This window comes from Morus notabilis, unplaced genomic scaffold (assembly GCF_000414095.1).
Source record: "Morus notabilis unplaced genomic scaffold, ASM41409v2 Scaffold843, whole genome shotgun sequence".
NCBI classification, from domain to species: Eukaryota; Viridiplantae; Streptophyta; class Magnoliopsida; order Rosales; family Moraceae; genus Morus; species Morus notabilis.
This window is the reverse complement of record NW_010361268.1, coordinates 386596-413485: the sequence shown is the minus strand read 5'-3', so window position 1 is coordinate 413485 and position 26890 is coordinate 386596. Positions and strand designations below refer to the sequence as shown.

The window sequence follows — 26890 nt, the reverse complement described above, 5'->3', positions numbered from 1 at the left end:
GTGTCTACTAAAATTCGAATTTTAGTGGTTTTATTTCTTATTAATAAAGTAGGAACCAAATACCCACACCGTATTACCCCCCATAAAAAAAAAAAAAAAAAAAAAAAAAAAAAAAAAAAAAAAGAGTCCCTACCAAAGCAGTGGAGAAGAGAAACTGGTACAATAGCATTATAGCAGCTTCAATCAAGTCTGTCTGCATGATACACCACATCAACGTTAATATTGCATTCATTATCTCAAACAGCCCTCAAAAGGGCAGTAGTTATATATTGATTTGAATATGTAAGTTTAATCATATATTATATCCCCACATCATCTTCCTAAAACTTATTGCTACTAGTAAGCATAAATAAAACCTACAAATGATACATGCTTTTTGGTGGGGCATCCTATCTCTCAGAAAAATTTCCCAACATAACAAATACATTACCAAGTCATGCCTCGGATATTCCAGTTGTGCTGAAACAACTTTATTAGAACTACCCTCTATTGAAAACCAGCCTGCCTTGCTTTTCCAGGACAATGGTGTCTCCAGCAATCAGTGGCTTGAACTCTGAGGCAGTCGGAAAGAGCCCCCGGCGTAAAGCATTTGGTAAACTGGTCTTATTCTTATTGTTAGAATTATGCCCATGATGGTACCTAATCCACAGACCCCGGCTAGAACCTGGAATGTGAGCCTGAAGCAATCTGGACCTAAGCAGGTGGATCCTCCTCCTTGCTTGGCGGCTTCAGCATCATAGACAGAGCCAGCAAGTAGAGCTGAGAAAAGAACTGCTCCAATGGGATTGCCTAGCTGCATGAAGCTGGAGATTACACCGAAATGTTTCAGTCCGAAAAGCTCGGAGGCAGTTGGGACCATCATAGAGTACTGAACCCCATAGCAAACCCCAAGCAGAGCAGTTGCAGCATAGAGCGTGCCGCTGAGAGCTGATGCATACAAAAGGAATGCCAAGATCATAAGCACGTGTGCACAAGTCATCCATACGGTACGAGGAATCATTCTTGACCTGGACAAAACCGGGTCAAGTATTGACTTAGTTTCATAATCTACAACAAGAAATTGATCCCACTAGTAAGACAAGGGGGACAAGAGGTTCAAAAAGAGGAAAAGTTTTGAAAAAAGAGGAAAGAGAGCTAAGCATGCACATCATATAAGAATACACACATAAATCTTCTTGTTTAAGCTTGGACTTGTTGGAAAATCGAAACTGTTTTGGAAACAATCCTTGTAAAGCTGTAAATTAGCTAATTAGTTGTCAATCTTTGTATTTTAAGAAAGTAGCTGTCAGAAGTTATTCTCTACCTAGAATTAGCTATATTCCTTAAATCAGTTATTACTTTCCTGATTCGAAGGATTTGTATATGGTGTGTAAATCCTATAAATAGATGATCAATGAAAGAAATTAATAGGGCAAATTGCTTGCTGTAATTCTTCTTCTTCTTCCTCTTATTCGATCCTCTACTCTTTCTATCACCATGTCAGACATTTCAAATGAATCCCCTACTGTTCCTCAATCATCTTCGAACAATCCCACTACCACTGATTCCACAAAAATCAGTACAACCACCTCGGAATCCCATTTTGTCCAAATCACCACAATTCGATTGAATGGTGACAATTTTCTGAGATGGTCTCAATCAGTTCGGATGTACATCAGAGGACGTGGAAAGATGGGCTACCTGACAGGTGACAAGAAGGCTCTTGCAGAGGATGATCCGGACTATGCTACATGGGACGCTGAGAATTCCATGGTGATGACATGGCTCGTGAACTCTATGGAAGAAGACATTAGCTCTAATTGAATGTTGATAACTCTATTAAAAATAGAGTTATTCCACTATTTTTGTGCATTTAAAGTGGCTAGTTTTTGTGATTTTTAACTTATTTTATTTTACTCTACTTTATTTTGAATGTTAATGAATTTACTTTTCATTTTAGATTTATTTTAATTTATTTTAGTTTGTTTCCTTTAGTTTTAGTAATTTCTATTTTAGTTTTCTTTCCAAAATAATTAGTGTTCTCATTTGTGTAACAGTGGGGCTTAAATGAAAAGTTTCAAATGACATGGGGTCAAAAGTACAAAGAAAAAGGAGCCAAATTGAAAAGATAAAGCTTAAATGGGTCAACAATATCAAGGGAATTAAATTTGGGAATTGGTTCTAGCTTGTTCGATCACCTGCATTGTGCTTCACTTGATTCCCGTGCACCTACGCATTTCACCAATCCCACGTCGCCACCTGTCCACCATACTCTCTTTCCACTCAATTCTTACCATGTGGAAGAGCTCATCACCAGCCCTAAGGCTTTGTCCTGGGCGTTGGTTCTCAGGGGGATTAATATCCCACCCTTTTGCAGCCGCCAGGGAGCTATCTTGCTCTCTGAATCCAGCGTACAAAGCCAGAGACAACTAAAAGAAAAAAAAAAGGATAAGCACTAATAAGGCTTTATGCCATTTTTCTGAGAGAAAAGAAAGAAAAAAAAAAGAGCTAAAATCTGTGCAGAACAGAGAGGAAGAAGAAGAGGGGACCAATACTAAGAGAGGGATTTTTCCAGCTTTCTTCATCCAGTGAAAGCTCGCTTGAAGAAGGGGAAGGAGGAGAAAAAGATTGAAGCTCCAAATCAGCTAAACTCTTTTCTATCTCTCTGTTTTATTTAATTTCTTGCTGGGTTTACAAATTTTGTTGAACAATGAATTATATTGAGAATTTGGTTTTTATAAATTCAACCATGAGCTAAATTTCTTTAGCTAGGATTATTGATGGAACCAAAGTTGCAATGAAGACTTATTTGTTATTCTAATTGCTTAAGTAATTTTCATCCTGTTTATTCAAGTGTATTTATTGTCGAATTTCTGTTAAGTGACAGGCCATCATTTAGTGGAAAATACAAACTAAAATTAATTCTAGAAAGGTTAGTTTTAGTTAGATCTGTCTTGAATAATATAAGGGAATAGTATAGGAATATATTACTACCTTGTACGGCCCATTAAAATTGGTGTTTAACTCCAGGTTTTGAAAACTGAAATGCCTAGGAATAGGTTAATTTCGGTTTGAGGAATTACGAGCATAGATCTGTCGGAAGAGGAATATGCAGAATTTTTAGGTTGACTGGATGAACTTTGCTACAGCAATGTTGAACTTTGCTACAGCAATTGTGGTCGGATGAACTTTGCTACAACATTGATGAACTTTGCTACAACAATATTAAACTTTGCTATAGCATTCCTATAGCAATTGAGGTCAGAGTTGCAACTGAGGGAAAATCAGTAATCCTAGCCCTTACTCATCATTGATTCATTAGTTTATTGAATTGTAGTTAGTTGATTCTTTTATCAAATTTGGTGTTTGAGGTGACTTTCACATTCCATTATCAGTGACTCAATCCTCGTGGGATCGATACTCTTGTTCACACTTTATTACTTGAGGCGACTCGTGCACTTGCGAGCACAAATCACGCAACACATGTGCTATCCAACGGCACAAGAGCTTTGGGAAAATGTAAATCAGATGTATTCTGATTTAGGGAATCAATCTCATATCTTTGAATTGACTCTCAAACTCGGTGAAATTCGGCAAAGGGAGGACAACGTCACAAAATACTTCAATTCTTTGAAGCGAATTTGGCAAGATCTGGGCCTCTTCAATACCTATGAGTGGAAATCTGCCGAGGATGGATGCCATCATAAGAAGACTATGGAGGATAATCGTATCTTCAAATTCTTGGTTGGCCTCAATGTCGAGTTTGATGAGGTAAGGGGGAGAATCATTGGAAGACAACCCCTGCCTTCAATTGGAGAAGAGAGGAGAGTCGGAGGAATGTGATGCTGGGCAAGAAGGGACCTGGAGTTGCTGTTGAAGGTTCAGCCTTGGTAACCACGGGTGGAGGCTATAACAAAGCCACCACATATCAGCGCAAACCTGATGAAAAATCACGTGTTTGGTGTGATTTTTACAACAGGCCTCGCCATACCCGTGAAACTTGTTGGAGAATCCATGGGAAACTTGCAAATTGGAAAGGTAAAATAGGTGACAAACCAGGACATGCCCTCACTGCTGCTAATGAGGCCGAAACCAACCCCTTCACTAAGGAGCAAATGGAGCAACTTCTTACACTGCTGAAATCCAACTCGATATCTGGTACTCCTAGTGCATTTGTGGCATACACATGTAATGAATTAAATGCTCTAGCTTGTCATTTCAAATCATCTGCTCCATGGATAATCAATTATGGAGCATCCGCCCATATGACCAACTCTTCAAATTTGTTTGAATCATATTCACCGTGTCCTGGAAATAAAAAGGTTAGGATAGCAAATGGTAATTTCTCACCAATTGCAGGAAAGGGTCTGATAAAAATTTATGAGGGAATAGATCTTAAATCTGTTCTCCATGTTCCTAAACTTACTTGTAATTTGTTATCTGTCAGCAAATTATCTAGAGATTCTAATTGTTGTGTCACCTTCTATGAATCCCATTGTATTTTTCAGGACCAGAGCTCGGGAAAGACGATGGGCAATGCTAGGATGATCAATGGTCTCTACTATTTCGAGGATAAATTACCTAGTAATAAAATTGCTCAAGGACTTCGTAGTATTAGTTCTCTTTCTGTTCGTGATCAAATAATGGTTTGGCATTGCAGATTAGGCCATCCTAGTTTTTCTTATTTAAAACATTTGTTTCCAGCGTTATTTAAAAAGGTTAATCCTTTATCATTTCAATGTGAAAGCTGTTTATTGGCAAAGTGTAACGCCCTCTAGAATTAAACATGTTTAATTATGCTAAACTGTGGATTATTAGTGTGCCTAATTTGATTTTCATAATTAATCAAGGGACTTTAAGTTATTTTCAGTATTTATAATTTCACCCCAAATATTTTTAGAAAACACACTTAAATTTAATACATTTTCCATTTTTTTCATTTTTCTTTTTCCTTTTCTTTTCTTTTTCTTTTTCTTTTTTTCTTTTCTTTTTTTTTCTTTTCCCCCTTTCCCTTCCCGTGCGCCAGCCCACTCTTTTTTTTCTTTTTGTTCTTTTCTTTCTTCTTCTTCTTCTCTGGTTCTTCCCGTGCACCAGTCTCTCTCTCTCTCTATTTTCTTCCACCGCCGGCCACCTCCTTCTCTGGGCTTCCTCCTGCCGGCGTTCTCTCTCTCTCCCTTGCTCTCTCTCTCCGGGTTTCTCTCTCCTTCTCTCTCTCGGCAGTTTGGCTAAGAATCACCAAAAAAAAATGAAAAACAGATAAATTGAGGGAGACAAAGCTCGAGCAACTGATTTGAGGTAAAACCCTTTGAAACCCACTCTTTGATTCAAATTTTAAGCTCGAGAAAGTTTGATTTTGGTTAGATTTGAATAATTTTGAGTTAGTGTTCGAGTTTGAACAGTTATTGTTGGAATTTTAAGCTTGGGGGTTTTTAGTTATTGGACTTGTTTAATAGATTAAAAACTGATTTTGATGGATTTTGGAGAATATATATTGAAATTGGACTTGAATTGCAGGTTTGACATTTTTTCTATTTATGCCGGCATGCTGCCAAAATTTCTTTAGAAACTTGTTTTTAAACTGAAATTAAATAGGAAAACTAAACCTATGGATTGGATTCTAATTTTTAAAGAACCCCCAAACTGAATTATAAAATCATTGTGAAAATTGGATTTGAGTCAAGGCACACTAATAGGAAACAATTAAACATGATTGAACTTAATTCGTTTTAGGAATGAGAAATACTTCCTAAGATATTGCTTTTGTGATAAAGCTAGTGGAGAAGTCAATTTTGGCCAATGAAAATGTTTTAGAACAAAACATGTTTAAAGTAAATGATTTTAAAAGAAATAGCATGTGAATGCTATTAGGTTTTCCAATGATTTTGGAAATGAGATTTTAAAGAGTATCATTTCTTAAAATGAATTATTTAAGGAATGATACAACGCATGGTGGCCACAGAGATCGGGATGTGGGAATCGCATCCTTGGGGGCAGGTCCCGAAACCCGTACGGATCCACTTCTTGTTTAGTGAAACTATGGCTCTGCACTTTTTACGAGACATACATTTTACCGCTTCTTGATTAGTGGTATGATGAGCTGCACACTTTCATTACACAGACATATTCTACTATGTGAGTATTTCCTTTTTTTTTAAAAAAAAGAGGATGATCAGTTCCGGGTGTATATCTTCGGACCATGAGTACCTTTAATTTAAATGCTTTATAAAATTATATCATAATGGGCCTTTCGCTCACCTTTTCCTGTTTTCAAATGTATTAAACCCCTCCAGACGACGCGAGGAGTGGTGCGGAATAGGTAGCTATTACCGGTGATGTGGACTTGATCTCGGGAAGCAAAGAGTTGTATCCCTCCTATCTTTTATTTCAAGGCATGTATAAGAGATTATGTATTGTAAACTTAAATATTGCTAGATTGTGGTTGATGTCACATTTACTTATGTTTATATTCATGTATGCTAAACACCTGTGAAAATTCCTAACATGATACCAGTGATGTGGTTTTAAACTGGTTTGGTTGAAAATTCCACCACCGTTCTTGAAATTAAATTTCTCTTGAATGCAGGGGCTCGTTTGGAAATACCTGAATGTTTTGGATTTGAAAGGAATTAAATTATTTTGCTAATCATTCTCTCTCAAACAGGTTTAAATTTCTAAACGAGCCTCCACGTCACCAACCCCGGTTTATGGGCGTGACACAAAGAGTCAACGTAAACCTTATATCCAAAAACCTTATCAAGCTTCAAAACCATTTTATCTTTTTCATAGCGATGTTTGGGGACCCTCAAAGGTAACCACTGTTTCAAGAAAAAAATGGTTTGTAACCTTTATTGACGACCATACTCGTCTTTGCTAGGTATATTTAATGCGGGAAAAATTTGAAGTTGAAAGAATTTTTAAAGATTTTTACACAATGATTGAAAATCAATTTCAAACAAAAATCAGCATTTTGAGATCTGATAATGGAACGGAATATTTTAATAAAGTTTTGGAAACCTTCTCAAAAGAAAAAGGTATTTTACATCAATCATCATGATCAAATACTCTTGAACAAAACGGAATAGCTGAACGCAAAAATAAGCACCTGTTAGAAGTAGCCCGGGCTATGATGTTTTACATGAATATTCCAAAATACTTATGGGGGGATGCCATACTAACTGCATCATATCTAATCAACAGGATGCCCACAAAAGTTTTACAGTACACTACCCCGCTGGAGTGTCTCAAAAAGGTATTTTCAGATTCTCAAATTAATTCTGAATTACCTTTGAAAATATTTGGTTGCACTGCATATGTTCACCTTCCAAAAAGGTCACGGTCTAAGTTAGACCCAAGAGTAGAAAAATGTGTTTTTGTAGGATATACTCCTAATAAAAAGGGTTACAAGTTTTTTAATCCCCTTACAAAACGGTGTTACACAACTATGGATGTCTCTTTTATGGAAAAAACCCCATATTTGACCAAAAATTTACTTCAGGGGGAGAACTTAGTTGAACCAAATTTTTGGGAAATTGTTGAACCCTTACCTAATCCGATTCTTGATATCCCTCTTAAATCAATGGAAAAAGAAAATAAGGAAACTAAACCCACTGAATCCGAATCTAATATCACTGGTCTGTCAGAAAAAGAAATACTACGAATGGAAAAAAAATCATAGCAATCTTGAGCCTGTGGTTTATACAAGGAAGAATATCCCTGGAAGAAGTAAAGACCAATTAATCTTCCTAACACATGGTCAAACGGAAGCCCTGGGTGATGGCCTTCCAAGTGTCTCAGGTAATTCTTCGTCTATTCCTACTCATTCTTTGCCATTAGACTCTAATCCTAATTCTGAAATATCTGCACCCGAACCTTGTTTAGAATTAGCTCCAGAAATTCCTACACAGGTCCTCGACCCTGATCTTCCCATTGCCCTTAGAAAAGGAACCCGCACGTGCACTAAACATCCTATTGCCAAATATATTTCCTACAATAACCTTTCTGACAGCTATAGAGCATTCACTACAAATATTTCAAACCTTGTGGTGCCTAGAAACATTCAGGAAGCACTAGATGAACCGAGTTGGCAATTGGCAATGTTTGAGGAAATGAATGCCTTGAGGAAGAATGGTACTTGGGAGATTGTAGAATTACCGAGAGGAAAAAAAGTTGTTGGGTGTAAATGGGTCTTTACAATAAAGAGTAAAGCTGATGGAAGTGTTGAGAGATATAAAGCTAGGCTTGTGGCAAAAGGTTTCACTCAAACTTAGGGATAGACTACTAAGAGACTTTTGCCCCGGTAGCTAAAATAAACTCAATTAGAGTTTTGTTGTCCCTTGTAGTAAATTCCAATTGGCCCTTACATCAATTGGACATTAAAAATGCCTTCCTTAATGGAGACCTAGAGGAGGAAGTGTTCATGAGTCTGCCACCAGGTTTCGAAGAAAGTTTTGGAGTTGCGAAAGTGTGCAAACTGAAGAAGTCCTTATATGGACTCAAGCAGTCTCCTAAAGCTTGGTTTGAGCGCTTTGGCAAGGTGATAAAGCGTTATGGATACACTCAAAGTCAAGCTGATCACATTATGTTCTACAAACATTCAAAGGAAGGGAAAGTGGCCGTCTTAATTGTGTATGTGGATGATATGGTGCTAACTGGAGATGATTATAGTGAACTAGAGAAGTTAAAAGGAAGACTCGCTGAAGAATTTGAGATCAAGGACTTGGGGGCATTAAAATACTTTCTTGGAATGGAGTTTGTTAGGTCCAAAGAAGGTATTTTTGTAAATCAGTGTAAGTATGTGTTTGATCTACTTAATGAGGCGGGTATGTTAGGTTGCAAGCCTGCTGAAACACCAATAGAGCCTAATGTAAAGCTACAGCCTGCAAAAGCCGAGAGTGTGAAGGACAGAGAGCGTTATCAGAGACTCATTGGGAGACTGATTTACCTATCTCATACACGCCCTGACATAGCATTCTCTATAAGCATGGTTAGTCAGTTTATGCATTCACCCAGTTCGGAACAGTTTGAAGCTGTTTACAGGATTCTAAGGTATCTAAAGGGGACACCAAGTGAAGGCCTTCTGTTCAAGTCACGGAGACATCTACAAATTGAAGCCTACACTGATGCAGACTGGGCTGGAAGTATAGTGGACTGAAGATCTACCTCGGGGTACTGCTCATTTGTAGGTGGCAACTTGGTTACATGGCGAAGCAAAAAACAGAACGTGGTCGCTAGAAGTAGTGCGGAGGCTGAATTTAGAGCTGTGACACATGGCATCTGTGAGATTATGTGGATAAGAAGATTGCTAGAGGAATTAAAGGCGTTGGGGTCATCTCCTATGAAGTTATATTGTGACGACAAGGCTACAATTTCAATTGCCCATAATCCAGTTCTCCATGACCGCACAAAACATGTAGAAGTGGATAAGCATTTCATTAAGGAGAAGATAGATAACGGTTTGGTTTGTATGACCTATATTCCTACCGAGGAACAAGTGGCATATGTCTTCACCAAAGGGCTATACAAAAAACAGTTTGACTTTTTAATTGGCAAGTTGGCTATGGAAGATATCTTTAGACCAGCTTGAGGGGGAGTGTTAGAAAATCGAAACTGTTTTGGAAACAATCCTTGTAAAGCTGTAAATTAGCTAATTAGTTGTCAATCTTTGTATTTTAGGAAAGTAGCTATTAGAAGTTATTCTCTACCTAGAATTAACTATATTCCTTAAATCAGTGAATACTTTCCTGATTCGAAGGATTTGTATATAGTGTGTAAATCCTATAAATAGATGATCAATGAAAGAAATTAATAATTCCCTGAAAAACTCACTTTTCAAGTGGACTATAAATCGGCTATGGTTTAGAGCAAATTAAAAAACAACAGTCAATTATTGTGTGATTTTGATATCAAAATTAACGAATAATGTACCTGACAAAGTACTCAGAAACAGCACCAGAGCCAAGGCGACCTGCGAAATTGCAAAAGCTGAACAATGCCAACAATATTGTTGTATTGTCAAATCCTAATGCAACTCCAATTTGGCTCAAATTATTGAGGACAGTTACTCCTGAACCAACCGCAAGAAAGTATGCAATCCAAAGAAGCCAGAAATCAGCCTTTATAAATGCTTCGCGAAACTTGAAATCCTCCCCCCTTCTAGGTCTCCTTTTCTGCTTCACTGCCCCTTCACCAATAGCAAGCAGTATTTCCACATCCGAAGCATAGTCGTTCTCATGAAAACTTCCAAGGTTTGTAGCTGATGAAGAAGATTCCAACAACGGATCTGTTTGAGCGGCAATGTCTTCCGAGGCAAGGTTCTTTGAATTTGTAGGAAAGAGTGTCATCTTGATAGGAATTACTAAGGGAGACAGAAGAAGCACGACCAATATGGCGACTAAAGTATAAGACACAGCATCACTTAGGGACATGGTGTCATACAATACAGTAGTTGTGAGAAGATAGATTGCTAGCAAAACACTAAGAGCTTGAGTGAAGATAAAATGGATATGCGTCGAAGAGTCTTCTTCGGACGATGGTGTACATGCGTGGACAAAATACATCATGGCCAAAGACAAAACAGGAATTCCAAGAGCAAGAAACAATAGTAGATTGGAAGGGGACTTTTTAAGTACTGCACTGTATATGACTGTGTACACTGCAGCGCTGAGCCCAACATAACCTTTGAGAATTCCAGCAACCGTGCCCCTACTGAGAGGGAAGTTCCTCATGTTGGTCACAAGAACAGCTGTCCCAAACCAAGCGTTGCTATTTGTAGCAATGCAAAGAGTCATAAATAACTGCCATAACATTGGTAGAGAGAGGTTATAAGTTCATATGCTGACAGAAAATACAAGAACGGCAAACACAATTACAGATATGTTTTAAAAAAGCGTTAATCCCATTTTTAGTGCCGAACTATAGGACAAATTCTATTTTGGTCACTAAGGTTTAAAACATCTAAGAATGAGTCCTTAATTTATGAAATCGTCTCAAATCATTCTTTTCATCCAACTTTTAAAATCTTGACGGGAAAAGACACGAGAGGACCATATGTTTATGTGGTTTAATAGAGGTCAATAATGTAATTTTACATGTTAGGACATGACTATTAATAAGGAAATCATGCCTATTTACAACAAGATTCTAACAGTCATATGGTAATTCGGAAACTTTCTTAAGATGTTTTAAAAGTAACAGACGAAAATGAAATTTAGCTATAGTTCGGAGACATAAAAATTGAAATAAACCTTTAAAAAAAAAAGTACACATATACACAGAATTTCACTATGAACGCAAAAACACCCATAATGACAGGAAAAGTATGATATTTGATCTTATTGGGTGGGTCCCGGGGCCCCAAACAACTCGTCATCTAGAAGCCATTTAGGCCGAGAGCTACAAACAACAACCTTCTGGTATAAGTCTCTCTCCGATTCTATTAGTGGCAGGTGATGAATAACTAGAGTGAGTAATTAAGGAAACTAAGAGGTTGTTTTTTAGAACAAAATTTAGAAAAAATATGAATTCGAGTTACAATTCTATTTAAGTTTATGTTTTTTTGTAAAATTTGAGTTTAAACTCGAGTTTGAACTTGAATTTAGAGCTAAAATCGAGTTCAAATTTTTCCTTTTAACTCAAATTCATAAACTCAAACTCAAGTTAATGAATATTATTTTTTTTTATTTTTAAAAATGTCATCTTTTTCATTTTAATTCCGATTGAGATAATTTTTTTTTTCTATACATTCACAATAAAAAGACGAATAAAACCCCACCTATATACTCTATTAAAATTTTTCATCACCATTGAGTTTTTATTAAAATACTATCCAAATACAAATTTAAATTTTGACTCAACCAAATACAAATTTAAAAATATTCTCAATTTAAATCATAACTTAAATATGCACATCCAAACACAAACTCAAATTATAACTCAAACTCAAAGATCATCACTCAAGTCACTCTAACTCAAAAATGTAAAAGAACAGACCTAAGATTGATAAAATCGATCATAAAAAAATCAGGGATATTCTCACCAAACATGAGAAGTGTTCTGATCAGCTCAACTATACATCATCATTTTACAACATGGCTCAAAGTTAATATTACCTTATTTTACGGACAAACTTACTGCAATCAACCAGATCCACGTTCTAAAATTTCGAACTTTTTTCCCCCTCTTTAAATTAAAGCCCATTATTTCAAAGAAATACATATATCTTGAACCTTTGATCCCTACAACAGCCTGCTAGAATCAATAAATCGCAAATGGGCATGCTTAAAAACTTGAAAACAACGCATATTCAGCACTCCCCAGCCAGTAAGGCAAGTTGGGAAGAGTTTGGCTAACAGCAAGCCAGATGACGCCGTACCCAAAGAAGCAACAAGCCGTACCAACCAAGAGCAAGGCCCAAGGAGGGAACTTATTGCACACAATCCCAGGAAGCAACCCAACGCTCTCTCCAATATCGTTGGCCACTCCAAGTACGGTCACTTGCTGTTGACTGAAACCCAGAACCGATTTCAGCAGAGGCGAGTAGAGTGGGAAAGTGTAGCCGTTCCCAGCGGCAATTAGGACCCACACCGCCGCCGCCAAACCCACCCACGGCGGTCGGCTTCCTGCTTTCAGAACCGGGCCCGCCATGTTTGACGACGGTGTAAGTAACGAATGTAGCTAACGACACTTGTGTGTTTGTGAGTTGGAAATATTGTAGCAAAAACGGAAATCAAAGGGAGATTAAAACAGCGAGCTGCAGCCGTCTTAGGAAGAAAAATGTGGAGAGAGAAACAGAAAGTAGATATAGATGTAAACAAGAAGAAAAACGACAGGTGCTGATTTGACCACCCACGATGTTCCGCAAAGTCCCTCTCTCGTGAAATGACCACAATCACACATATTCCTGCCAAGTGGAGTATATTGATATACCGAACCATCAAACTTATTTATTCATTTTTTGAAAGGAAAAATATGTTGTAAAATTTGAAAGGACGATACGAATAGCAATTCGCATGCGTAGTCTTTTAATACATGAAAAATAAACACGTTTAATGAGTTAACTCGAATAAAATGTTAAAAAAAAAAATTTGTATCGGGCTTTAGAAATGGAAAACATCAAAACAGGTACACCAAATATAGAGCATCTTAAGCAAATCCTTTCAATCAACTGATGTCAAAAAAACAAATAGCACTTAGGACTGTTCATAAACTTGAACAACCTGCAAACCCAACTCATTCTGCCCCAACTCAAGTTAAAAAATATAATTCGCAGTATTATTTTTAAATTTTTTGCCCATTATATCTCTGGCCTGAAGTGTTTGGGGCGGATTATTGGTTGGGCCCATAACAACCCGCAATCCCTAACCCAACCCGCACAACATACCCTCAAGCTTTCGGCCCAAGCCAAACTGCCCAAGTTCTACCTTAGGCTCGCTAACATTAGGATTCACAATCTCATTCTCGGTCTCCCCTCCCGTGAACCCCCTCTTCTTGCCTATTCCTTTTCAGTTTTACCTCTTCTTTCTCTCCCGTGAACCCCCTCATAACTCTCTCCTCATTGCTTAGTCCTCTCGGCCGCCGTCTTGCCCACTTTCTCCGGTGCTCTCTCGCCGGACTGATAAGGATGGTTGCTCTTTCTATTTAATGATGAAGTTTGAATATTATATTGAACTTTAAGTCTTTGATTTTTTGAATGTTGAAACCGACCACCCAACCCACCCCGCACCGCCCCAACCCAACCCGAACATCGTTGGGTTGTGAAATTTTTCTAACATCGTTGGAGCTAAATATGTGCAACCCGCACCCTTTGAGACGGGAAAAAAAAATCTTATCCCGCATCAACCCAACCCATGAACAGTCCTAATAGCACTGAGGTAACACAACTACCTGCAAAGGAACATTTATGAAGACAAAAAACTTAACCAAACACTAACGAATAAAACCAAAACAAAAAGTAAAATTAGGGTAAGAATCGTCATTGACAAGATAAAAAATCCACAAATAAAACATCAAAACACCTAAAAAAGCGAGGCCGTTCAACACCAGGATAAAAATGGTAGAAAAGACAAGCGATTAGTAAACATGTGTCGTCAATGATGGTGAAGGTTGACGCACACACCACCAGGTGAGTCCTCTCCTAACACAAATTAAAAACCTTCCGATGATAGGTCAAAAGGAAGATCAAGCGTCTAAAAATGCCTTGGCGTCAACAACTTATAAAGGAGGTTAGACAGTGCCCAGAATATGCAGTTAAGAAATTTATTATTTCTCTTATTGATTAAAATTATATTAAATTAAAAAGATAATTCAACTATTTTTACAAAAATTGATGATTAAATTGTGTCTTATTAACTTATTTTATTTTCATATCAACTATAAAAGTCTTTCGTATCTCTTTAAAAATAATAAATTTTTTTTTGTATTTAGCCAATTAAATATGATTTTTTTTTTCTTTCTTTGTCCAGTTTTTGCTTATGCATGCTTCTACACTTTCAAATTTTCTTCTCCTTTGAAAGAAATACCACATAAGCCAAAAACATAATTGTCCCTAAAAAGATGCATATAATTGAATTGTCACCAAACCACAGACTCTGCTCCTAGGAATATGATATACTATCTAGTAGGGTCCTCATTAATTTGTGGGGCACATTTTACGTAAATATAATTGAGCCAAGACCTCTTTAACAACTGATAATTGCTTTAGTTTCGTTATGCGAAGTTACGTTTCCTCTTAGGCCGCGTGGATCTATTATTCATAACTCGTTGTGATGGGGGTTTTACCAAATACCAATTTCAACAGATCAGCAAAAATACCAAGTTCAATAGCTATTGGGAAGCAGTGTAATAAGCAAAATAAAAGCGTTTTGATTCTTCTGGTTTCCAAATTCAAATTTGTTGACTATTGAGGACGATTTATTCCATAATGCCCTTCCTACCAACATTTTTTTTAAAACAAATTACAAAATTTACCCATAAGAGTGCATGAGTCTGAATTTTTACACTTTATTCTTTATAAAAAAAATTTATTAGTGTAATTATTTAATTAAAAAATTATAAATAAAGATTAAAAGATAAAAATCATGACCAATATTTATCAAGATTTCTATGGTAGGTGTCATGCTGCGTCTCAATAGTTGGCTTGTTGGGCCCAAGAAGTTGGCCTGTGGACTTCCTACCATCCCGTGTGTTCTAGTCATTTTGGGCTCAATTAAAAGACGTTTTAACACTGAATGATCATTTTTACTCTCCTTTAATTCAACAATATATCAATCTCTCTATTTTATAATTATTGATATAATACAATTTTAAATACATCCTTTTTTTTATCTGAGTGGTTGTGAATTTGTATAACTAATTTAAAAAGTAGTTAATTAAATATAAAAATGTCATTATGAGTTATTTTACAGATTTATATGTAAATATAACAACTTGTGACATTCTTTTTTTCATCCCTTATAAAATAGACATATATGTAATTAATTCTAACAAAAATTAAGAATAATTGTGTGTTCTACTCATTTTTATATTCTTATAATATTTTGAAATTTTTGGTAAATTTGAACTCAAGTATGAAATTTTGCTATTTAGTATAGTTATCTCAAAAGTTTAAGCATAACTTTCACATAAAAATGGTGCAGATAAATAATTAGATTTCAAAAGTGGTATACAACATATTTTACAGTAAAATACATCTTTAACTTTTTTTTAACAAAAAAAGGGAAAATTTTTAATATGACACTATCAAGGAAATTTTAATATTTTTTTGCTAATAAGGAAATTTTAAATATGTTACTGTTAAGAGTATATTTAAAATACTAAATACAGTGGATGAGAAATGCTGGGGTTGATTATGTACTCTACAAGAATAATTTAAATCATTTTAAGGCATGGGTTTGATGCATTTTTTTAAGCCCTTGTTACATAATTATTTTTCTTTTAAGTTAATATAAAAAAGAAGAAAATAATTAAAAAAAATTTACTATTTACAAAAACATAAAATCTATATGCCCCACCACAAAGGGAGGCATTGCTTTAGATTTCCTTTTAACCTTCCACCCTTTTGTCTTATCCCTTTTAAACTTATGCTAATTTGGTATTGTTGTTCATACGTATTTTGAAATAAACTTTTAGACACCATTACTAAGCCTGAATTTCATTTGTTTAAACAGCCGCTTCATTGCATTGTTTAAACATTTTTTTGTTGCCTTTTGGAATTAAAATTATGATAACTTGATGCTAGAACCATAGACGTTTGCACAGATGAAAAAGGACCTAGAAATTATGGCAACTGGAAAACAGAGTAAATCCAGCTTCTTTTTTATGTTTTTTTTTTTTTTTTGTTAATAGAATCCAGCTTTTGTTTAGAAAAATAATGTTTTCACGAAAATTCAACTGAGAATTTTGCATACAAAATGAAACATTCGTCTTTTTAAACTAAAAACAGTCTACATGGGCTACTGTTAAGTTGTATTATTATAGTTGCACTGCTACACATTTGTTGATTAAGCCACGTATTCGTAGTTATTGGATCGAAGTAATGTGTCCTATGGATTTCACTTGATCTAACCATCGATCATGCACGGGGTAGCAAATTAACTTGATGTATGATTTTTTTTTTTTTCTTTTCATTCACGTGTTATGTCAGGATGTCAGCAAACATCCGCACTTCAACCATGTCCCATGTATCGTGTCTATTTTAGCACAAAAATACCCAAATTATTAGATAGCCGCGGTTATGTCCCCCCTCCTCCAACATGGATGCAAACCTTTCACATTCTGGGACTCTTCGAGTAGGACACTTTATCGGTAGCATTAGTTTCTAATTGTAAAATATTATTAAAATTATATCAGATTAAAAAAATATACAGAATAAATAGTTTTTTATTTAGATTTAATGGTTGAAAAATAGAAAACTATCAATAATTCTTTTTTTTTTTTTTCAATTCTACCATAGAAACTTATTTTATTATTATGGTTTTTATCGGTGGTGCCTTCATATCATAATTAATTTCTAACGATTAGATATAGTTAAAATCACATTAAATTAAAAAAATAATGAAAAAGAAATAATTTTTAATGTTAAAAAATAAAAAATTTTCTCCTAAAAAATAAAAACAAATATTTTTTAATCTAGATGTAAGCGGCTAAAAACAATCTTTTCAATTGTTATTTTTTAGTGCCTAACAAACAAATCTCATTATTACTGTTGTTGTTGTTCTCTTTTTAAGATTTGATTGGGGAAGGGACCTGAATTTTGATATCAGCAGTAAGAGGGTGCAACCCAGAGAATCCAATTAGGCTTAGATTCTATTATCTTATAGATTACTCCACCTTTTATTATTAATTTGACATCTACGCCACAAGTGCAATTTGCTGCTATGCTTTGCAACCACAGATTAAATTAAACTCCACTTAATAATATCTTTTTTTTGTTTTTTTGTTTTTGGTCTTAAAGACTCCAGGACAGCTATGCAGACCTAGAAACCATCATTAATTTGTATTAATATTTCTTCCAATTACCTTTCGTTGATTGTGGGGATAATATAGCTCGTCATTAATCATGATAACTAATCACCACTGAGGTCGTGATGTAGTGATAAAAACATTTTTATTAGGTCTTTTTGCCCATCTTTTTAGGGTTTGATATTCCTCACCTACGCATTGTTGTCTTATGGGAAATTAAGTTGGCTTCCGCGGCTCCACAAGATGAGGAGAAGTGAAAATTAGTTGGATGATCAGTTGAGGCTAATTCAATCCCTTCCATATACTCGGTGGTCTTCAAGATTGCTTAATATAGTGGAAGGGACTAGGAGACATGAAGTGCCCCACCAAATCCTCTTTTTTGAGTAGAAAAAAAAATCATGATAACTAATCATGGCAATTAAAATTCAAATGGGCCAGTTTATTATTATAATGCCTATTTTTCTTACCACACCATGCGGAAAGTTATATACACACATCAAAAAGGTAAAAAATTATAAGAATCAAAGGACTAGAGATTGTTGACGGTGAAAATTCGTCAACAAGATTACTTCAGATTAAAAAGGGGATTAACGTGATTTAATGACTTGATTATGCTTTGGGAAGATCAAAAAGGTAATCAAGAAGAAAGAACACCAAGATTTATAGTGGTTCACTCTTTTGTTCAAGAACTACGTTCACTGTGAAGAGGAGAGAAAATTTTTACTATGTTCTGAGAATGCAACTTACAGACTGAGAGCCCCTTGGGCTTGCCATTTTCTCTCGTATATATTTGCTCTATCCTCCCTCAACCTCTGCCATTTTCATCATTACATTCTATCACATTGTCTCCATATTTTTGGATGTAATCCTTGGTGGGTGGAGTTTCTGCCAGTCAATGGTGGTTTTTCACCTACTCTCCTACCAACTTTGCTTGCTTACAAGTCACGTAAGATATCCTACAAGTTCAGTTTTTTCTCGGGTTGCGTGCAATCAACTCCTCAGCGCTTATCAAGCCATCTCCACCTACATCTACCTGGAGCGGTCGACTTCTTGCTTATCTTGACTTCTCTATACGATCTACCTCTTGTTTATCTTGACTCCTCGATACGGTCGACCTCTTATGGAGATGTTATTCTCCGCTTGCGGTTGGTCTATATCGAATTTCATTTTATAGGATATTTGATGCTGAGCTGACATGGCTATTAATACTTTCAGTTGTGTCACGTGGCGCTCATCTAGTGCACGATGTAGGGTTCAAGATTTTACCTTGAAATAGAGATTATAATGTGAACAAGTAAAGTCTTGTAATCTCTCCTGGGCTCAACAACAAACCATATGCGGCAAGGCTATACATAAAATTGTCTCATAAACCACTCATAATAACAATCTCCAAATCTTTAAAAAATAAAAAATAAAAAAATAGGAAAAGAAATAATCCCAAGTTAAAATCAAAATATACTATTTCACTAATATTCTGAATTCAATAATACGAAGCAGAAATAATAATAATAATAATAATAAAAAGCTTCGAAAATCTTTGCAAAAGAAATACAAAAATACCATTGCTAAAAAAATAAAAATACAAAAATACCAGAGTCTACATAAGCTCCTTTTCTGTTTTTAAGAAACCAAAAAAAATCAATCAGAAAACAGCAGGGCTCCTACATCAATGCTAGTGGAATAGCCTAATATGTCCAAACTACTGAATTAAATCCTAGTACCCTACACATCTCCAAAAAATAGCCTACCAAGATTCAAAAAAAATTCAAGGATCTTCGGCTCTGGACATCACGGAAAGTCGGCTTGGCCTCGGCTGAAAAGCGGCTCGGCGCCGCTGCTGGTGCGACGACGGTCTGATAAGAGCCGACAACGATCTTTTCATCAAGTCGCCTTCAACAACTCCGATCCTGATCAGCGAGTTAACCATCGCCGATCTCATCAAGTTCAGCCTGCGGCTATTGGAATTAAGCGACGACGTTTGCAGGCCACCGCCACGCGGAGAGCTCTTGTGGAGAGAACACCGGAACGAGCCTGGGTGCGTCGTAGGGGAACACATGCACGTCTTCCTCTGCTTGGAAACCGTGCCGTTACCGTTTCCGTTCCCGGCGCCGCCGTTGCGCTGCTTCGTAACCGACATCGAACGCCGTCCGGGAGAGATCGTCCGGTCGACCGCGAACCGCACCGACCGGGAGGACGGGGACGAAGAGCCTCCGTACATGGTGACGCGAGTGGGAGAGGAGGACCGAGTGAGGAAGGCCGTGGACGACGCGAATCCCGAAGACAACGACTGCGATGAGCTGCGAGTCCTGTAAAGCGCCAGATTGTCCGATCTTGCCCTAGACGAGGACGCAATTGTCGTAGTCATGATGGGGAGGAGAGACAGAGAAAGAGAGAGAGAGAGTCGTTTCTTAAAGAGAGGAAAAAAAAAAAAACCGTTTCTTCGATTTCTTTCCTTTTCCGACGAAGGGCCGTTTGGCAAATTTGCCAAACCTGGAGAGAATGAAGGACGGTATTTATAGGTGTGGTGAGAGAAGGGCGAGTTGTAATTTGATGGAGTAATGGAGGGCAATTACTTTGTGGAAGCGCCCCAGGTTAGAATGTGAAAACCCGAGGTCGATTAAGGTTTCGCTGTCGGGTCAGAACTCAGGAGAGAAAGCTATGGGCTGGTTGTGGATTCTCTCAATTTTTGCCAACTCACTTGCCACTTGCCAGCGTGTTTGGTTCATAATTCAAAATTATGATTTAAAATTATTTTTAATTTACGTGTATTTTTATAAAAAAAAATATTATAACGAATTATGAACTATAATTTAAATTATGACACAGATTTTTACTCTAAACGCACCATTATATAATACAAGCCTTTGTTTGTGATTCTAATAGGAAAAGGAAGGCTTCGTATATTTTTATGAGAGAAAATACTGTAACGAGCCACGAACTATAATTTAAACCATGACACGGAAAAAGAAGGCTTCTTTCATATATTTTTATAAAAAAATAATGTAACGAGTCACGAACCATAATTCAAACTATGATACAGAAAAAGAAGCATTCTTAATAATAATAATAATGATAATGACAATGATGATAATAATAATAATAATAATAATAATATGAAAACCATTTTTAGGGCTATTTATTATTATTTATTTATTTTTATTTTTGAAATCGGCTATTTAATATTATGAAATTTAATATATTAGGTTTTGAATTTCGTAAAAAAGCTTATAATAATAATAATAATATGAAAAGAAAAGGATAAGTTGCCATTTTTTAGGGCTATTTATTATTAATTATTAGGACAAATTTTATAAATTTTCTCTAAATTTTTTCACTTCTGTCAACATGCTTTCTAAAATTTAAAATGTGCATGTTATGCTCTTTGAATTATGTCACTTGTGTTAACATGCACATGAGGTTAACTCCGTTAAGTTTTTATCATGAATGCTTATAAATGCCCCCTCAATTTTTTCACTTGTATCAACATGCCTCTTGAATTTTAACATGTGCATGTTATGCTCTTGAATTATGTCACTTGTGTCAACATGCTCCCTGAGGCTAATTCCGTTAAGTTTTTAACATAAATGCTTATAAATGCCTCATGAACTTTCAAATGTATCTATTTTGCCCCCCGAACTATGATATGTCTCCAACTTTTTTCACTTCATCTTGATTCTATCAGTTTTTTGAACAGAAATATTGATAGGATCATTAAATTCCTAATTATTTATGATATTTGAGGTTTATTGAATACCTTCTCCTCTAAAAATATTAGTTAAGCACCAATTTTGAAAACATTAGTTTATTAGAGGTAATAAAGAGGAAAAAAATGAGGAGCAAATATGTATAATATAATGAATGTTAGTTTTTTCTTAATATTTCACCTAGATAGAAGTGCTCGACATAAAAACATGTTTATGTTTTATACATATATAACATTTTTCTAAATCTAAATGCGTTCAGTTCATTTATTTTATTGTACCTTTTAAAAAAATCAATACAAACATTAAGAAACCCATTAACTTAATAAATTTTAATGGTCAAATATCATAAATAATTAGCAATTTAATGATCATCTTAGCATTTTCGTTCAAAAAATTGATAGAATCAAGATGAAGGAAGAAAAGTTGGAGACATATCATAGTTCGGCAGACAAAATGAGTACATTTTAAAATTCATGGGGCATATTGACACAAGTGATAAAGTTGAAGGGGTGTTATAAGCATTTCAGTTAAAAAACTTAATAGAGTTAACTTTAAGGGGTATGTTGATACAAGTGATTCAAGAGAATTTAAAATTTGTCATTATTATATGTATAATTATTTATTTTTATTTTTAAAATTGGCTATGGATAAATTTTTCCTTCTTAATTTATAAATAAGCATGAAATCCAATACCTGTAAAAGATAGATTTATCTTGGAATGGATTAAAAAACTCCAAAACCCATTCAAATTTCAAAATATAAAGAGTCCTAATTCGAGTTGAGATGTGATTTTATGTGAAAACTTTTTATTATAATAAAAAAGTTAGATGTGACTGTTTCTGAGAACTTTTTACTGTAATAAAATTTAAATTTTAAACTTAAATCGGTGAATTAAATCGGTGAAATTAGACATAACCAAATATATTTTTTACAAACTCAAACTACATAGTAAAAAACAAATAAATTCATTTTTTTTTTAATCTCTAAAAAAACAATTGTTGAATGAAAAACAGCTGTAAACGTTGCGAAATTCTTTAAATTGAAGGAGTCATTGGCTTGAACGGTCAAAGTGGTTTCAAAAGTAGGATGCCACGTAAATATTTTTTTAACGGAAAACGACTGTTTCCTCTAATTACACGCCACGTAATATGCTTGACAATAATAAAGAGGTTTCGTTACAATTTAGATAAACAAAAACGCTCATTTAAAAAAAAAAAAAAAAAAAAAAAAAGCTCCGTGCTTTACCTGTTATCCATGTTAGATATTATAAATATACACTCAATCATTGTTCATCCTCTCAGTATTTACCGTAAAAAGTACAATGCAGTTCGATTTTGTCATTTTCCTCCCTCCACTTGGTACGGGACTTTTTGGTCTTTTAATCGTGTGGTGCTGAGAGTATAGTTTTGCCCTCAAATTTTAGGTCTTTCATTCGTTGTTGGCTTGGCTTTTCGGTCATTTTGGGTGGAAAAGGCTTTGGACCTATTTGTTTCTGTTTTTGTTTCTTTTTTTTACATTTTTTGAGGATAAAAAATGAAAACGCGTAAACAAAACATGTTTGGTGCAAAGTTTTCTAAAAATTAAAAACAAAAACGTTTTTGTCTTTTATTGAAAATTTGAAAACGGATTTCGTTTTCATTTTCCCCATTTCATTTTCTCCTTCCTCCGTTCTTCTCTCTCTATCTCATTCTCTCTCCCCTTCTCTCTCCTCAACCTCGTTTCTCTCTCTATCTGTCACCTCTTCCTCTTCTCTCTCCTCTCTCTGCATTCGCGACTGGCGGCGATAACCGAATCTTGCCGGAGCATCTTTTCTTCCCAGATTTCTCTCTCTTCTATCTGCTCTTCTCAGCTCACGTCTCTCTCTCTCCCCTCTCTGCGCCTCCTTCTCTCTTCGCCGCTCTCTCTCACCTGCTCCGATTCACTCTATCCCCTACTCAGAAGATGCTCTCTCTCTCTCTCTCATACCCTGCGCGCCTCTCTCTCTCTCTCATACTCTGATTATAATAAAAGTTAAAATTCCATTTTCATGAGTACGAGAGAAAAAAACAAACAACGTTTATAAATCAAACAGATAGAACTCTGTAATGCAATGTTTGGGGACAGAGTGAAAGGAAAGTCTTCAAATTAGGCTCAAATCTTCCTTGATCTATCTATAGAACTCTGTAATGCAAAGAAATAGCAACAAAATGAAAGATTTTATTCTATTAGAACTTACAATAACATCATAGCCATGAGCCCATATAACAAACAAACAACGTTTATAAATCAAACAGATAGAACTCCCTCTCCCTCTCTCTCGCTAGAAGCGCTCTCTCTCTCTCTCTCTAGAAGCTCTCTTAAGTATTCCTTTCCTCTTTCCAGCAAAAAAAAAAATTTTCTTTCCTCTCTCTAGGTTCTTACTTAGAAGTAGAGCAGCACACGTGCTTAACCATCGTTTTTAGATTAAAAAACTGTAACACTAAACATAAATAAATTATTAAATATTGTTTTTTTAAAAATTAAATCACTAAACATAATTTTAATTTTTTTTAAATTAAAAATAATCTCAAAATAAAATTACTAAACACATTTTTAAAAATAATTTCAAAATAAAAATAAAAACATTTTTATTTTCATTTTTGTATAAAAAAACAAAAACGTTTTGGAACCAATTTCAAACCCACCCTTTATTTTCCTCGGCTTCCTTCGATCCTCTCACTGTGGCCGTCTCTCTCATTTCCATCTCCATAAAAACCTTGGCCTCCATTCCCTACTTCTTCGTTGCTCTGATTGATGGTTTTGTTTGGGGTTTTCACCGTGCTTCTGATGCTGGCCTTTTCCATTCTCTTCTGCTTCTTTATTGTTGTTTTGGTTTGGGTTTTTGGTTTGTTTTTATTTTATTATTATTATTTTTTTTGTGTTTTTGGCGGAGTGGATGTTCTGATTTTCCTTCTTTTTCTTTGTTTTTTTGTTTTTTTGTTTTCCTTTTTCAAAGTTTTTTCCTTTTCTTTTGGTTGCCTATTTTATTCTATGGTTGATTTGCTTAAATTTCTTTAAATTGTTGAATATTTTCCTTTTATGCTCTGAAATTTTTTTGAGTGCTTTATTTTGTTCTTTAGCTTATTCTTTTGTGCAGAAAGCGATTTCCATATGGATGGTTTAGATTTTCTCTGTGATAGGTAAATTTTGTTTTTTACAGATGTTTTTTCTATCTTATTTCGCATCTGAGTTCTTGCTAAATCAATCTGTTTTGTATTTATTGATTTATTGATCTGAATGTCTACAGTGATAATCTGTTATGCTAGGTTGATGATCTGTACCCCTTTTGTTGCAGAGTTATTAAATGAATTGATGATTTTTTTGCTTTTATCATCTAGAATATGTGGAAAATCTGAGAAGGAAAAAAATATTTTATTACGTTTTTTTCCCTCCATTTCCCCTCTCTGAAGTTATTATTTATAGTTTTTTTTTTTTTTTTTTTTCCTTTTTTTCTTCTTGGCTTTAATAATATGCTGCTATTTTATTTAATTTAAAAATTATGTTCTTTCGGTCTTTGTGCACCGACTTTCTGGTATTACGCGTGATATTGTTATAGGTTCCTACTCTCTTGCTCCTTATTTATAAATGTTGCTATTGTGTGTGAATCTGTCGTGTATAATCCTGTTACTTTCTCTGAAATTTCACAGTTTTCCCATTTTTGCTTTAGCCTTAATCATTTACTGCTCCACTTCATTTCCTATCATTTACTGCTCCATCTTTTTATTCCTTACAGTTCACAGTTTTCCCTTCTCTACTTTAACCTTCATCATTTACTGCTCCATTTCATTGCCTATCATTTACTGCTCCATTTTCTTATTTCTGTACCTTTCATTGACGTCTGGTTGGCTTTTATATGGTGTTTAAAGCATTATTTACGGCATTTTAGGTACTATTAATAACTTCTGTCTAGAGCTTCTTAAAGTCTATTGTTGATATTGAATTTGTTAATTTTCTGTGCTGATATTAATGTGTGCTCCTTGTGCTTTGTTATATATGTTCATATGTGGTTTATTATGTTATTAATAGATGTTACTCACATATAGTGCTGACAAAAATTCTCTTTCATTGTTAATAAATGTTAGTATCATGTGTCTGTTTTTTTTTATTATTATTTTTATGTTTCATTAGTAAATAGTGCTAAGATATTGACTTTCTTTTCATTTGTTTTTTAGTGATATACATACATCGGTAGGTATCTTTATTTAACATACTTTAGTTTTCATTGGTTATTCTTTGTGGCTATGACGACCACAATCAATTTTGACATGTTGAGTTCTATGTAATTTGTCCTAAATTGCTGTGAATATATTTTCCTCATTCGCATTCTGATTTTGTCTACTCTCTTTGACTAAAACTTTTTAGATATCTCCCTTTTGTTCTTTTTACTTATTCCTTTTTGGCATTACCATTTCATTTAAAAGTTATTTAGACTATATCAGCTTTTTTCCCCTGTTGTTGAGTTTTGTTTTTCCCATTCTGTTATTATCCTTTGATACAAAAAGTTTAGGAAAAAAAGGAAATAATTCCTCCTATTTTATTTTACTTTTTTTTTTTTTTATGGTTTTAAGTAATTTTAGAATTTTTGCTGTCCTCGTTGCATTACTTAAACTAGAGTTCATTTTGTCTATTTAGTGTGTTCCTTTTTTTGTTTGTCATATGTTTATTTGATTTCAATTAAGGTTTTATCCATCTTACTCTCCTAAACCTTTTTTTGGCTATCTTCCCCTGTGGTTTTCAGCTTGATTTTCAACTTAGGCACAACATGATGCCTACTGTTTCTTATGGTTCGTTCACAGGTGTAGGTTGTTTTGTGTTTTTTGTTCTATTATCTTTTACTATTCGAGTCAAAGTTTATTTGTTTATATAATGTGTACCTTTTTGGTCCTTAGATGTCTATATTTCAGTTGGACTAAGATATTATCTATCTATCTTTACTAAATTCTTTCTTTCTTTTATGTTGTTTTCAGCTTGATTTTTAATATAGAAACACTATGACTACCACTGCTTTGGCTTTTATTATTTTCTCTACTATTCATTCCTTCATTTTGGACTCTTAGGGTACATTTGAGAATTGTAATGTGGGAGAATTGTAATATGAATAGAAATGAGAATGGTAATGGAATAGAATGGAAAGAAAAGATGATTCATTTATTTGATTCTATTTTTACAATGCAATAGAATGAGATATGAATATTTTCATGTTGACAAATTTATCCCTCATGTTAATATAACTAATATCATATATATTAATATAATCATTTAATAACTAATATTATATATAAAAAATTAGAAGGATATAATATATATAATTATATTTATAGTTACGTAATTATTTATTATTATAATGCAATCATAATATATAATATAATAAAATAATGATATTGTGATTATTTTATATTATCATGTTACAACTATACTATATAAATTTATATTGTAATTATATAAATACATAATTATAATATTATAAAATATAATATCTAATTATAATTATTATATTATATATTTAAAATAATAAAATCCTACTTTTTATTATAACTATCATATTATTAATGAAAACATCACATCTATATAATATAACATAATATAATATTATATTATTATTTATAAAATATTTAATTATTATATTTAATTTTATAAAAATACTACTATCCCAATTATTATTATAATTATTAATTACAATATCACAACTATATTATATTATATTATCTTATATTATCTTATAATGATAAATA

The 26890-nt window shown here is 34.4% G+C and overlaps 2 protein-coding genes across 5 annotated transcripts; both read right to left on the bottom strand.

Moving 5' to 3' along the window:
• Positions 1 to 125: 125 nt before the first annotated feature.
• LOC21408392 (protein NUCLEAR FUSION DEFECTIVE 4) lies at positions 126 to 12865 on the bottom strand. 4 transcript variants are annotated; one of them, XR_002902295.1, is made up of 4 exons: positions 12292 to 12865; positions 9904 to 10772; positions 431 to 1007; positions 126 to 193 (listed from the first exon to the last, which is right to left on the bottom strand). XR_002902295.1 is itself a non-coding variant. In XM_024166085.1 (3 exons), exons 1-3 carry the CDS (start codon positions 12619 to 12621, stop codon positions 539 to 541), a joined length of 1668 nt encoding a protein of 555 aa, XP_024021853.1. In that variant the 5' UTR covers positions 12622 to 12865; the 3' UTR covers positions 232 to 538. The 4 variants fall into 4 exon arrangements, 3 of the variants coding, with proteins under 3 accessions (XP_024021853.1, XP_024021854.1, XP_024021856.1); XM_024166085.1 differs by lacking the exon at positions 126 to 193 and having other exon boundaries at positions 232 to 1007; XM_024166086.1 differs by lacking the exon at positions 126 to 193 and having other exon boundaries at positions 654 to 927.
• Positions 12866 to 19017: 6152 nt separating this feature from the next.
• Positions 19018 to 19880, bottom strand: LOC21408391. Its single transcript, XM_010098858.2, has one exon. It carries the CDS (start codon positions 19799 to 19801, stop codon positions 19202 to 19204), a length of 600 nt encoding a protein of 199 aa, XP_010097160.1. The 5' UTR covers positions 19802 to 19880; the 3' UTR covers positions 19018 to 19201.
• Between the last annotated feature and the right edge of the window lie 7010 nt (positions 19881 to 26890).